General features: G+C 40.3%; 1 protein-coding gene across 4 annotated transcripts in view; it reads right to left on the bottom strand.

The window, feature by feature from the left end:
• Window positions 1-15,384, bottom strand: part of CADM2 (cell adhesion molecule 2) — a 1,090,305-nt gene that overhangs the window by 177,998 nt on the left and 896,923 nt on the right. For all 4 annotated transcript variants that reach the window (XM_075073095.1, XM_075073090.1, XM_075073093.1 and 1 more), the window contains 2 exons: window positions 3,765-3,917; window positions 1,086-1,223 (listed from right to left, as the gene is read on the bottom strand). In XM_075073095.1, coding sequence (XP_074929196.1) covers window positions 1,086-1,223; window positions 3,765-3,917 — 291 coding nt within the window. The remainder of the gene's footprint in view (window positions 1-1,085; window positions 1,224-3,764; window positions 3,918-15,384) is intronic.

The raw sequence follows: 15,384 nt of genomic DNA on the forward strand, positions 1-15,384 counted from the left end.
AAGTCCAAGCCTGGGGCCAAACCCAAAGCCTGAGCCCACTGCTCAGGGGTGAAGCATGAGGGTTTCAGCCCTGGGTGACAGGTCTCAGGTCTGGCTTTGGCCCTGCCTCCCGGGGTGGTGAGGCTGGGGAGGGCTCACGCTTCACCCCCCCTCCTGGGTTTATGTAGTAATTTTTGTTGTCAGAAGGGGCTAGCAGTGCAATGAAGTTTGAGAACCCCTGCTTTATCATCCTGCAGGCTGAAAGACTCCACTTTCTGATTTCCTGCTTCCCATCTTCACTTGACCATAGGAACTCAGGTATATTTTAACCTACTTGAGCCCAAAGTCCATGCCTCTTTCCAATCCAATTTTCTGATTTTCAATTGGAAACTTCTCAAGACAGGTACACTTGAAAGAAATCATATTTCTGTGAATATCAACCATAGTATCTTTAACTTATAAATTTTGCATATTAGTCTCTTTTTTTTTTAATTATGTATTGCTCTGTGTTGGTGGATACCAAAGAAATTTGAACTGTTTCTCTTATTACCACCACAGCTTTGCTTGAAGCAGCTTTTTGATTCACTAAAAAAACCCATAATGCCAGACAAATGTGTGAGATATACGGATACTAAAGGAATGATTTTAAAATGACAGCTACATGGAAACAGTCAGAATTCTGACAACTGATTCACCAGATCTTTTAGCATATTAGATGAAAATGACAGCAATAAAAACCAATACCAATTTTCTGGGAACGGGCAAAAGTGGATCAAATGTCAAAATAGCTGGGGTACTGATAGAGACATGAACCTGATACTAAAGATTATTGTAAAGCATTTTATGATTCATCTCAATTGAGGTGATATTATGGACTTAAGATAATGATAATTAAAAATTATAGTTTGTAACATTTTGCAAAAAGGTCATATTGCTACTATGATAAATATCAATCAATTCTTCCACATTTACATAATAGAATTGATTCTTGCACGTTTAGATAATGTCCATCCTTTTATAGAAATGAAAGTGATACAATTCCAAGCAATCCTCTATCCCAGTAAATGCTTTAGTTTTGATGTTGACATATAAATGTTTTTCAATACCTTTAATCTCTTTGTCATTCTTGAACCATCTGATATCAGCTGCTGGTTTGCTACCAGAGGTCTTGCAGGTTAGCTGCATCCTCTCTCCCTCCATAACTGGTGAAGTAAATCCACTAATCTGTGGCTTCTCAGGAACACCTAAGAAACAATCAAGCAAATAAAAGATACAGTATGTTGCCAATCAGCTACTTTAAGCCTTTGACCAGAGGGTTGTCAGTTGATAAGGTTAACCTATTATAGGTCAATTTCCCAAAGAAATAACAGATAGCTTTGTTCACTTTATGATTGACAGGCCTAACTACAAGTGTCACTGAATTCCGTTTTCTTTTTTAAGCTGACCAGTGAATCTGAACCATACAAGAGTTTAATTGAAGAAAATGAACATGTTTTGTATGTTAATTTTAAACCATCCAGCTTGTCTCATACTTTATGTTCAAGTTCAGATTGACTTCCTATTGCTCGATATAGAGTGGATATCTGCATTTTAAGGAGATTATTTCGAGTGGGAGGCATGGAATATATTAACTACTCTCGTTAAAATGAAACAACCAGGAACAAAATCCAAACTGAACCAACTGCATTTTAACAGACAGTTCCAGCATGAATTCAGGGAAACATACCAGAAAAGGAGGGAAAAAAGGAGGGAAAAAAATCCTCTTTTCAGATTTAAATAATATATAGTAATAATGGGCCCAATCCAAAGCACACAGAATTCATAGAAACCCTTCCATTAATTCAGTGAGCTCTGGATCAGGTCCTATGCCCACTAAACATCATACTCCAAACATTACAGATGGCAAGGATTATGTTTTGAGGAATGGAGGGAGATTTAAAATAAAGAACTGTGAATAAAATTGAGAATATTTAGTTATATTCAATGACTGGCTTAGTTACACACTGAAATGACTTATTTTGAGGGGATCTCTCTTTCCACAGTTTCTAAAAGCTCTTACAATACGATTAGGTTTACCCTTTACATCTGGAATGTTTCAGTTAATTCACAGATTTTCATTCCTGGATAAAGGGATCAGTCACTGAAATTCTGCTCTGTGCGCTGCATCTTGCAATGTGGTTTGTTCGTTTCTCTCCTTTTCCAAAGGAAACCGATAAACACTGCACACACTCAAACATTACTCCAAACAGAAACAAAAGCACCTATCACAGTGTGGATTCTGTAGTAAAACTATTCCTACTTTTCAGGAGCATGAAATGGCGTCTTTAATAATTCCTGTACATTCAAATCTTCTAATCCAAATCAGACCAATGAATAGAAAGAATATTTCTGCATATAAATCATCTTTCTGATTAAAATGATGGCATGGAATAAATTACAAAGGAAAAAAAAGAACGTTACTCTCATGTAGGGGCATCCTTAGAAGAATTTTAATTATGAGTTTCTAACAGACAAATAAAATTATAGTGAGATAGATGCTTCTGAAACCTTGCTGCTGTCTTTTTGCTGGAAAGAAAACAGATGATGTTGGAAAGCAGTTATGTAAAAAAAAAAAAAAAAGCAAGCAAATAAAAAGAAACTAAACAGACCAATAAAAAAAATCAAGCCACCCTGATTAAAAGCTACTGATTAAATGTCTGGCTTTTTACCTTTGTTACACCCTTTTATCTGTGTCCCACTGCCATTTAATAGCAAATGGTTGAATTTGACTAATCATCCATTCTTTGGATCTTGAGATGGCTCTCTACAGAAAAAAAAATTAACCCTTAGGCAGTTATCCCAAAATACTCTGTTTTGAGTGGATATTTTTTGTCTTTAATGGCAAACTTGTGATGATTTTTGTAAAATAGACTCAGTGGGACTCACAGAGGCACATTTCACATCCTATGCACAAAACCAATTCCCTGGCTGGATTAACTTTAATATTACTAGCACAGAGAACATCTTGCATTAGTCCTCTTAAATTCAACTGCCTGCTTTTCTATATATAAAAAGCAAAGCAAAACAAAACAAAATGGGGAAAAAAATCAATCTTTAAAATCGTATCACTTGTTAGGTACACAGGTGTGTTTCAATGAACTATAGCAATTTCAGTTGATTGGGCTACTGACATTGATAGAATCACATAAAGCTTGGAGCTGAAACATTATTTTTTGGGCATCACTATGAATCTATTGCTTTTTCTCTGTGTGTGTGTCTCTATAACCTTTGGGGAAAACAGCAAAGCATTTAGAGGATGAAGCATAAAAGAAGCCAGCCCAGTGAAAATATGCACTTTGTAGAGGTAAAAAGAAAATAGAATGAGCCAAGAAAATGCATAGCTAAGGAAAAACTATGAGTCTCTAAAGCCCTTTTTGATTTCATGCTCTCTGGTTTTGTCTCCTTTGCCCTATACAGTACATTGTTAGGAGATGAACACATGCACCCTGTTAACCCCTTTGGTGCTTGAGATATAGAGATTATGTCCATCTTAAGGAGCACTCATGTGGTACTATTGATGTGCACTGTAATTCATGGTCCTGCCACATCACACATAAGGGCCTTGCTATTCCTAGGCATGATTCTAGTCAAGCAATCTTTAGAGACAGCAAGAGTTGGTGTTTTACATGCATCTGCTGCTAACTTTTCTGAAAATTCACCCTAGAAATATTTACCAAGATTTGAGAAGTCTTAGAACTCATCTCTTAACTCATTTCACTTTGGTATTCTCAGCCAGCTATACTTACCCAGAACAGTGAGAAAAGCCTTGGAAGTTTTGACAGGCATAGTAAATAAAGAACAGGTATATTGCCCTTCATCTGACAGAGACACATCACTGACGCTGATGCTCAGTTCATGCCATGAAGCTCGAACCAGCTCAATTCTGTTGTCCCTCAGGGCTGGAAAACAAAATATATATGTTAAAGATACATTAATACAGTACAGTATGTTATTCAATAGGTTTAAATGCAGCAGTCTAATGAACATTTTTAATTACAAATTGATTACATGGAGACATAGACCAGGTTAAATATAGATTATGATGTTATTTTTTCCTTTCAGGAAATTCCAACATTTCAACAGTTTTTGGATAGTCTCAAAATCAACTGAAAAACAAAACATGACCATATAAATTATTACTTATTTAATATTGGGATTCAGTGATGTAACCAGTCTCAGCTACATTTTGGTCCCTTGCATTATATCAAATGATATTAAATCATCTGAACCACTACACCAGTATGCAACAAAACAATGAATCCAAAATACCACCCCATGATTTTCATTTGTTTCCCAGAAACAGGACAGGACAGTGACACAAGGAACAGGGGTGTATACGACCAGCACCAGATGGAGGTTTCAGGGGCAAGGTCTGAAAGTGAATCCCTTCTGTCTAATGCTGCAGTGGATGCCTGTAGGGATGAACTCGGTGGGTTTCAGGGAACTTCCTTATTTTTCCTCTGTGGGATCTAAATGTGGGAGGGGAGGGTGGTCACTTATCCCTCCTCCTCTCCCCTTCCCCCCAAGACAGCAAGAGACACCAAACCTAGTGGATTAGAAGAACTTCATAAGAAAGGGATATGGTGATCAGATAAAATGCATTGGTAAAGGATTAAAAGGAGGTACTCTTTAAAGAGTGGAATCGGGGGTGGGATTCCTATGACTGGTACAGCAGGGAGCCAACCCACACCTCCTTTATAGCCTCCCTTCAGCTTCATTCAAGGGGGGATGATAGGGTCCCAACAGTGGGTTGGCTGGGGACCAGGATGGGTAAGGGAGGAGGGCTTGGGTATATGTACATGATTATGGAATTACCAGAACCATATACTTTTATATTCCGAACAATGACCCACATAAAGCAGTGAGGCCCATATCAGCCTCACATCAAGGGGCCATTTTCTGGCTTGTAGGAAAAGGTGTGTGGCTCCTTTAACGACTAAAGAGCCTGAGGGACTTGCTGCAGCTGCCTCAAACCAGGTGAGCAAACCCATCACCCTCTCCTCCCCAGTCACCAGAAGAGAGAGACGACTATTTAGGTCTATACCAGTACAAGAAAAGCCCTCTTATACCTGGACCAGTTGAGCATCACCTACACTTCCACCCATGGAAGTCATTAAATACCAGGTTTTCTCATAATCTGCAGTGTGCACTACTGCACTTGGCTCTTTACATAAGAACTTAAGAATGGCCCAACTAGGTCAGACCAATATCCCAGTATCCTGTGTTCTGACACTGGCCAGTGCCAGCAGCTTCAGAGGGAATGAACGGAACACGGCAATTATCAAATGATACATCCCATTGTCTAGTCCCAGCTTCTGGCAATCAGAAGTTTAGGGACACCCAGAGCATGGGGTTGCATCCCTGACCATCTTGATTAATAACCATTGATGGACCTATCCTCGATGAAATTACCTAATTCTTTTTTGAACCCAGCTGTACTTTTGGCCTTTACAACATCCTCCAGCAATGAGTTCAATAGATTGACTGTGTATTTTGTGAAGAAGTACTTCCTTATGTTTGTTTGAAACCTGATGTCTTAATTTCACTGGGTGGTTCTTGGGTTATGTGAAGTGGTAAATAACACTTCCCCTATTCATTTTCTCCACACCATTTATGATTTTATGGACTTCTATCATATCGTCCCTTAGTCGTCTCTTTTCCAATCTAAACAACCTCAGTTTTTTTTAATCTCTCTTCATATGGAAGTTGTTCCATACCCCTAATCGTTTCTGTTGCCCTTCTCTGTACCTTTCCCAATTCTAATATATCTTTTCCGAGATAGGGCAACCAGAACTGTATGCAGTATTCAAGGTATGGTTATACCATTGATTTATATAGTGGCATTATGATATTTTCTGTCCTATTATCTCTCCTTTTCCTAATAGTTCTAAACATTCTGTTAGCTTTTTTTGGCTGTTGCATGGATATTTTCAGAGAATTATCCACAATGACTCCAAGATCTCTTTCTTGAATGGTAACAGCTAATTTAGATCATAATTTTGTGTGTACAGTTGCTATTCTGTTTTCCAATATGCTTTACTTCGCTTTTATCTGCATTAATTTCATCCGCCATTTTGTTGCCCAGACACCCAGTTTACTGAAATCTCTTTAATTCTTTCGTCTGCTTTGGACTTAACTATTCTGAGTAATTTTGTATCATCTGGAAACAATTACACCTCACTGTTTACTCCTTTTTGTTGATCTTCCTCTAGGGGCTGGGAAGGATGTTTTCCCTCACCACCAGATTGGCCAAGGTGAGAGGTGTGTGTGTGTGTGTGTGTGTGTGTGTGTGTGTGAGTGAGGGGATTCTGCCTTACCCACAGTGGGTGAATATGAAATGAGAGTTAAGCTATGATGTTGCAACTAATTTTGTAAGCACGGGGCAGATGAGGAAGGTATGCAGTGATTGGAGAAAATGGACTGGTAAAGGATTTAAAGGAGGTATTACTTAAAGGAGTGGAAATGTGTGTGTGGCGGGGGGAGGTCTGGGCTGCTATGACAGTGAGCCGCCCCTCCCCTTTAACCTGGCAGGGAGCCACTCCTCCCCTTTAACCCAGGAGCATGTTGACTGGGGACCAGGACAGGTAAAGAGGGAAGGCTGACAGCAGCCCCCACCCCATGGGTATACACAATAGATAATGAATTGCCTGCAATGAACTGTTTTATCTGCCAGGTACTCTCAGACATTTAGAAATAAAGTTGCAGCCTAATTAAACCATATCCACTGTGTCCTGTCCTCCTTCCAGCACAGCCAGAGAAACTCTTTTTCCTACAAGCTTAGTAATACACAGTTCCCCACAATTAATTTATTTATTAATATCCATTAGCACACACAGTGGTTTGGAATATCAGGTTTCCTAAAGCATTTTAAGGAATTATTTGCTATTAAAATGATTATATACACTCTACTTCTTCATTCTTCAGATACAATGGGTATCAACATTGTAAGTGTAACAATTTGCAGTGATGACTGAAAAGGAAGAATTCTGTTTAGTGAAAAATTTTGAGGTTTCAGAATATTTTTTTCCTCTGACGCAAAACAAAGAGAGAGAGAGAGAGAGTCATCCACCTCAGAATAGCCAAAAAACTTGTGGCCTGGTTGTGTTTTGGGGCTACCAGCTCTCTGAAAGCCAAAGTGCAAATAGGACAACTATAATAACCAGAGCATTTACGTTTATTTACTCAGGAGAACCAAGTTGTACAGTCACTGATAAGGACTGCAACTTCCTCTTTGGGAGAGGCTCCACTCTGATTCCTATGTTAGAATTCAGATCCAAATCTACTTCTAGCTAAACCCTGATGAAAATTAATCTCTATCATGACTCTTTGTTTGCTAAATTTGGATGTTCACAAATCATTTCAAAGCGATTAAATTGCTGCTCTGGGCGCCTACTAAGGCAGATCTGCACCAAACTTAGCAGTTCTGACAGAGTCTCATCTACCAGCAAAAAATGATTTTTGAATCTGCTGCCTTAAAGGCAGCTCTTGTGCACTGACTTCAAGTTGAATTTATTGGTTGCTTCAGGGTAGGTCAGCCAAAGCCTGATGTATTCTCCTTGGGGCCTGCTGACTTAAAGGTGACAACTTGAGCAGATCTCACATCCGAGTGTGTCATGAACTGCTCCAAGGCACTGCAAATAGTGATTGTAGCTGTCCATGATGGACATACTCCTGTCACATGAGAGACTCCATCCAGAAAATAGGAGGAGAAATACATAACATAAGAAGAAACATGATTAAAACCACAGAAGATAAAACAATAAAGCCAAGTACCGGAGGTATACTGACATACCAGCCGATGAAAACAAGCTCATGAAAAGCAACTGCAGTCACACATAAATAAGCATTTTCCAAGGCAGAACACATGAGCTCCTCCCATATCAGCAGATAAATAGAAAGATGACGACTGAGGCTTTTCTGGCCAATACTCCTCACAACAGTTTAACTTATTCCATTCTTTTAGGGGCCAGTTCAGAACTGATCTCAGAACATTCCAATTCTAACCACATGCAAGTAGTTCAGACACAAGAGTAGAACTCTGTTATACAAAGATTACTGACCTTTTTTGAGGCTGGGAAAAATTATTTTCCATATGAACCACTGGCTCTAAATAGTTGAACTATCACACGTACATAAAATGGATGAATGTCATATGCGCTAAAAAAAAATTATCTGAAACTATGATTGAATTTTGCCCTCTTTTTACCAGATATTATTTGAATCATAGAATATTAGAGTTGGATGAGACCTCAGGAGGTCATCTAGTCCAATTCCCTGCTCAAAGCAGGACAACCCCAACTAAATCATTCCAGCCAGGGTTTTATCAAGCCAGGCCTTAAAAACCTGTAAGAATGGAGATTCCACTGCCTCCCTCGGTAACCCATTCCAGTGCTTCACCACCCTCCTAGTGAAATAATGTTTCCTAATATCCAACTTAGACCTCCTCCACTGCAACTTGAGACCATTGCTCCTTGTTCTGTCATCTGCCACCACTAGGAACAGCTGAGAATATTTAATGTTGTAAATTAATATAATTTTCCCTCAATATTGCCTAATGTATCATAAGCAACACATGCCTTTAGGTCAACTTTATGCACCTGTTATGGTATTTCCCTAAACAAGTGCCAATATTCAGTCAGAATTTCATACACTTAAAAGAACAGTTATGTATTCCACTGGAGCACAAAGGGGCTATGAAAGATTCCAGTAGCAAAGCACTTTTATTATTCAAGATGAAAAGAGCAGCACTTGAAATAGTAAACATCACCAGAACCATCATTTCTTTCTCTGTCATTAACAAAAACAGCTAAATCAATTTTCTTGAAAACTGGTAGAAACAACCACTCTTAAGAGCTGAGATCTGACGTACCAAGTTTCAGCCTGGAGTGAATTTTTACTAAAACCATGGGAAAAAGATTTATAATGGAAATGCTTAGCAACAATGCTGCAAATGGCACCAGTATTATAATATTCTTTTGCAGGAAGCTGATTTGTTGTCTGTTGATGACAGTCTTCAAAGAGCTAACACTAAAAAATCCTCTCCTCTTCAAATAAGAATACATAAACTTGATTTATCTTTCCTCTATAGTAAGAGTTGACTACAGCCCAGTTAGAGAAGAGCATTACGGTTACTACCTAAATAAAGTTTATGTGGAATCTTGCCAAGATCATACCATGCTTTGGAACTTTATTCCTTTGCACAGAACTAAAGACTAACATATGTATTCTTAAAAAAAAAAAGCATTTTATGGTTGCCTTTTCATGGCAAAATGTACTAGTATATCTAAAATACAGGAAACTGTTCTCACTATTAATGAAGAAGTAAAACACAGTAGAGTAAGTATGAGCAGCAGGATGACCTGGAGTACTTCCCTCATCTCTGGCCAGAGGTAAGTCATCCACCAGAGCAACAATATTGTCTCTGTGCCATGCTCTAGCCTGAAGTGGGGCTAAGAAGGATGGAGGATATTCAGAGCTTGACAAATCATGCTGCACTGTTTTTAATTAGCTTGTTTAGAAAAGAGATTAGACATTTGGATGCATTTAATGGATTTTTTTTAATAGTGAACTATTGCATGTTTCAGAGTGTATAGTAGATGACCATGTAGTAGAAAAGAGTTGACAGTCTTCATTAGCAAGGGTCCCAGAATTTTTCTACTCTTATTTACCATCCCAGAGAGAGCAAAGGGTAATGTCACAGATGGTGGCCCTGATTTCTGTCAGTGCATCCATGACTACTACTTGTGTGAGTTCAGGTTTCAAGGTAATTTTCTGTGTGTGTAACCGGGCGTGACTCACCCCTGCGGCGCCTCCTGCTGGTTGCTTCGGGAATTAGCTCACACTTCCAGCGTGGCACGCCCTCTGCAGGCCGGTGATCCGCCTTCCGGCTTCTGGCCCCATGTCCCTCCCTGGACCCCAGTGCCCCTTTTACATGGGGTGCTGCCACCCTGGCAGTAACCCCTTTTCTCTTAGGGTTTCCCCTCCCTGGGAACCCCACCCCCCCACTCTATCCCCACTTTGCCTCAGGGTCTTGGCAACTGTCCAGTCATTGGCTAGCCCCACACCCTGGGGCAGACTGCAGTATTAGCCTCTCATCATTGGCAAAGGGGTTTGGGCCTGCTGCCTTGGCCTACCCCTGGGTTGCACCCTGCAACCCCAGTACCTCTGAGCCTACTGCTAGGCCACAGCCTGGGGCTCTCCAGGCAGGAGCTCCCCAGCTCCTCTGCCTTTCCCCAGCCCTGCTCCACGCTAGGTACCTTGTCTCAGCAGCCAGGCCCTTCTCTCTCTGAATGCAGAGAGAGACTCTTGGGCTCCTGGCTTCTCTGCCCTTTTATAAGGGCCTGTGGCTCAGTTTGGGGCATGGCCCCAGCTGCTGCCACTTCCCCCAATCAGCCCAGCTCAAAAGGCTGCTTGCCCCAGCCCCAGCTCCTTCCCTGGGCTGTTTTAACCCCTTCAGGGCCGGAGCAGGGATCCACCCTGCTACACTGTGAAATAAGAAAATAATTCCTAACAGTAAAATATGTTCTGGTACAGTGGAGCAATCTAGGTTTACAACGCGATTTACACTCCAGAAAACTTATTCGGGATGTGACTTTTCTGATTCTCTATGGAACAGAGAAAGTAGGATCAGTTTGGCTCCTTTATGACTGTGGAACAAGTTGGTAAACATTCCTTGCATCTGAGACTTTCTGTACTGATGCACATTTTTCTCCAGCCCCACTTGGATTTTCTTCCTTCTCTCCCTGTTGCAAATCATTCAGGAACCATGATGATTAGTGCAGGTGGTGAAGCATGTCAGTACTAGAATGTCTATAGCCTGCCCTCAGTCAGTAACGGTCAGTCTCTCAACCCTACAAAACAGCTCAATAAACCTGGACTTGCTGACTTCTGGTATTGAAGAGATGTGATCCCAAACTCCTGGGTACTTTTGTTTTTGATGATGACACACATGGCCTTATGGGATTTGTTTATACGACTCCCACACTTTAAAAAATGCACAATAGGCTCAATATCTGACCCTGAATACATACAGCCCTTTGATAGTGAAGATATCTTTTGGAATTGGAATATGTTAAACTGTTCAGAGGAAAATTGGAATATGTTTAATTCTGCACAGAAAAAAATCATATTCCTTAGAATGAAACAATGTGTTGCAAATTCTGATCATCTGGTTCTCCTGCAGTGTGAAATTACAGTGCAATCTATTACACTAATGCAACTGGACATGTGCCATAGCACAACAGCCCAGGAATCATGCTTTTCTAATATGCAGCTGCAAAAATTAAAATTACAGAATGATCTGGCAAGCTTAGAGATGGTCAGAATTAAAACAGATGAGATTCAATAGATAATGTAATGGCAAAAAATGAAAATCCTCAGATACAAAATGGCAGACTGGTATTTAGAAAGCAGTAATGCTGGAAAAAGCCTGGGGGATTACAGAGGAAATGAGTTAGAGTCATTTGCAACACTACTGTAAAAAAGATGAATCCTATCCTGGATTGTATTTATAGAAGTTGCTGTGCTAGGATAAAGGAAGTAATAATACTGAATTATAAACCTTTGGTAAACTACATATGTTATACTATGTGTGACATTTGAAGCCCCTTTAACTTGAAAAATCCTAATAAACAAACAATTCAGCCTAAATCAAACCAACAAACCAAAATAGAGAGGCTTGCCAAATTTCCACCTAAAATGGCAAAGAGTCAGATATCCTATTGTATGAAGAATTACTATATGGGAAGCCCCTCAGCTGGGGTATACTGTTGAGGGTCTGTCTATGGAACACAAGTGGATAACAGTATTTACAATGACTCTGAGACACTGTAACAATATATACACACCCTCTCCCACCCACCCACACCCCTCTCCAAGAGGTATTAATATTAAGATGAGTTAGGAAAAAAGTATTTTTCCTGTAACTGAGGAGTAAAATGAAGAGTACTGGTAGAAAACTAATCATAGATAATACATTTCAGGTGAAAAAATAATTATTTTTAAATGAGGAACATTAGTGGCATAAACAGCCTGGTGAACTATGCTGGGGTCTTGCTAATCCACACTGATAAACTGCAAACTGACACCAACATAAATAGATTTCTAGGTTTGTCCATTGACAGGCAGAGCAAGGATGTTCTGCTGGTGGTGGGGTGAGCATCTATCTTGTCACATTTCCCATGAGCTAATAGGAGAGCAGCACATCCAACATTGGTGCTGCTGCACATAATTCAGTACCACTCTCACACATTTTTCAAATATGGCTAGGCCACTTGCTGCTGCTTCTCATCATCATTATAAGAAAATAGGGTATAGGGGAAGCAGCTTCATTCAAGCTTCTGTGTAAGTGAAGAGAAACCCAGTGGCAAGGATTACAATGGGGCAAGGTCACCCCATTTCCAGGGTCACCCCATCCAGGGCCAGCCCACAACATTTTGGTACCTGAGGCAGGGAGCTCAAATGACACCCCCATGTCCCCTTGCTTGGACCAAAACTTTGAAAGGTCTCAATTCTGCCTTCTTCCTGTTCTACTCCTCTCATGGCACTGCTCTGCTACCTATCCCAATAAAGGAGAACTAACAACTTAAAATGCCTTGTTCAAAAATGTTAAGACACTCTTAACTTTCAAACGTCTAAACAGCAAATTTAACTTTTTCTTGTCTGCATAGTAAACACTGGCATTTTTATCTGTTTGAATAATCAAAGTGGTGCTTTCTGTGTCTTCTTGGTTACAAAGATTTGAACTGCTTCCTGAAGGTCCACAATCTGGGCCACATCATCCTCTATTGAGATGGTTGCAAGGCCAACCAGCCTCTCTTCTGTCATTGTGGAATGTAGAGGTGTTTTTATTAACTTCAGATTGGAAAAGCTGTTTTCTGCACTGGCAACTGTTACAGGAAGTGTTAGAAGCATGTGCAGAGCAACAAAAGCATTTGGAAAGAGGGTGGTCATCTTATTTGTGCTCATATATTCCAGAAGAGCCTTTGGAGTTGATTCTGCTGAAATACATCTTAAAAAGGCTTTCAGTTCATCACCTAAATCACTTGCATCAATATCACGCATGTCGTCATGTGTCAACAATGTCTACTGCCCTGCATTGCTGGCGTAGTTCTTCTTCAGGTATAGTGAGGAGTTCTGGAATATCATACAACATCCCAAATATACTGCTGTGTTCCTTGAGCTGCATAAAACGTTCTTCAGTTGACTGTATTGCACAATCTAGCACCTGGTTAAAGAATTCAACTTTGAATTGTTGTTTGGGGTCTCTTATGGGATTATCCTATGCCTCGTAATCAAAATGTCTTTTTCGGTGACTCATATTCTTGAATGGGTGGGAAAATAGCTTCAGTGTGAAGTTCCTCTGCCAACTTCTGTGCACACTTCAGAATGTTTTGAAATCCCTCATCTGACCGGTAAGTCTGTAGGTATGACTTTGCTTTTTCCAGTTGTTCCATTGCTCCAGATATATCAAGGTCAACACCTTGGAGTCTCTTGCTTACAACATTTATTTCAAACAGTATGTCATGCCACAACACTAAGCCACACATAAATTTGAAGTTATGTATATTTCTGGTGATTCCATTTCCCTCTGCCACCTTTCTCCCATGAACAGTTCCTGTCATAGCATTATCCTCCTTAATGGCAACTATGGCATCATCTATCTTCCCAATTTGGTGATTGATAGGCTTTATCACCTCTACTTGACTTTCCTATCGTGTGGCACTCAGTGGTTTCAGTGTCACAGAGGATGTTCCCAGATGTTGCTTCAAAATTTGCTATCAATGAGTTGATGCAGAGAAAAATACATAGATGCTTTGAATTACATTAAAAAAACCGGCAGCCTCACTAGAACCTGATGCCGCTTCACTGACCACCAAGTTCAATGAATGAGAACTGCATGGGACAAAAAAAGCTTGAGGGTTTAACTCTTGGATCTGTGTCTGCACTCCTCTGTTATTTCCTCTCATGTTGGCACCATTATCGTAGTCCTGACCTCTCATGTCAGTTATCACAATTCCTGTATCTTCCAGCTTTTTAAGAGGCACATTTGTCATACCAGCTCCTGTAGTATCATCAATATTAATAAATTCTAGAAAATGCTCTCTGACAGTAACCATTGCAGGGACATTTTAATTAGGTTCTATTGGTACAAAATTCACCATTAAAGTCATTTGTTCCATATGGCTGATGTCAGGTGTACAGTCCAGAATAACAGTAATATCTTGCTGACTTCAGATCTGCCACAATCTTCTGTTTGAATTTTGTTGCCAGTAACTGTATGATTTCATTTTGAATTTTTTCTCCAAGGTAGTGTTGTGTGCACGTTTCTTGGGTGGTGACTCTTCTTAGATGCTGCTGGAGTACAGCAACAAACTCAGCCATCAGCTCCACAACTTTAAGGAAGTTTCCGTTGTTTAGCACATACAGCTGATCTGAAGTGCCCTGCAGTGCTAGGTTTTGGGTAGCAAGCATTCTCACAATGGCAATGAGCCTTTTCAGAACATTTTGTCACTAAAGAGACTCTGATGCAATGTTCTCTTGATGTTGATCATCTATGGTGGCCTTTAACCTTAGTCTCATCTCAAGCTCTTTCCACCTATGGAATGCTCTCTGGTGATTTACTGCCTTCTCATACCATGTCAGATTTCTAGATTTTTCCAGTCCTTTCTTCCTGTAGAACCCAGTGTGGCTGGAACATTAGACTGAAAGATTTTGCAATAAAACAGTATGCAACATTCTGGGTTTTTGAGTACATAAGCCTTGGCCTCTCAGCTTTGTCACTATAGGGGATTTCACACCAGTCATGTGTTGGATGGAAACTTCTATTTTCATTGTTTTTGGGGAACATGAAGTTTTTCACTTGCTGTGGCCCACGCAATACAAGGAAGTCCCTCAGGCTACTGCTCAAGTGGGTCCACAGTCCTGGATCATCTAGACTTAAGGAACTAAACTCAACATCCTGCAGCAGCTGTTTCTTTGCACGTCCATCACACTCTTTTCTGATCGACACTTTTCTTTCAGCGAATGTGCATGGTTACATCCATTTTGAAGCTGGACGATATGGCATGCTTGCAGTAAGCTGGCCAGGGCCACCTGAACTCGGACTAACTGCGAAGTATTCAGGAATCTCCTCAACCAACTCACATGCCTCACTGGCTGCGAAGACTGACCCAATGCACATGTTTGTGTCTATTGTATCTCAGGAGAGCTCCTTCCTGCTTCTAGATAGAGGAGCTTCCTTTGCTTGCTTTCTTTTTCTTGAATGCATGAGCCCAAGAGGGACATTGTTCTCCTTTCAACTCATCGACATGCGGTTCTGTGCCAGCTATATCGTGGCTCTCACACTCAGTTGAAGGGGACAAATAA

Source organism: Chelonoidis abingdonii, chromosome 1, assembly GCF_003597395.2.
Source record: "Chelonoidis abingdonii isolate Lonesome George chromosome 1, CheloAbing_2.0, whole genome shotgun sequence".
Taxonomy (NCBI): domain Eukaryota; kingdom Metazoa; phylum Chordata; order Testudines; family Testudinidae; genus Chelonoidis; species Chelonoidis abingdonii.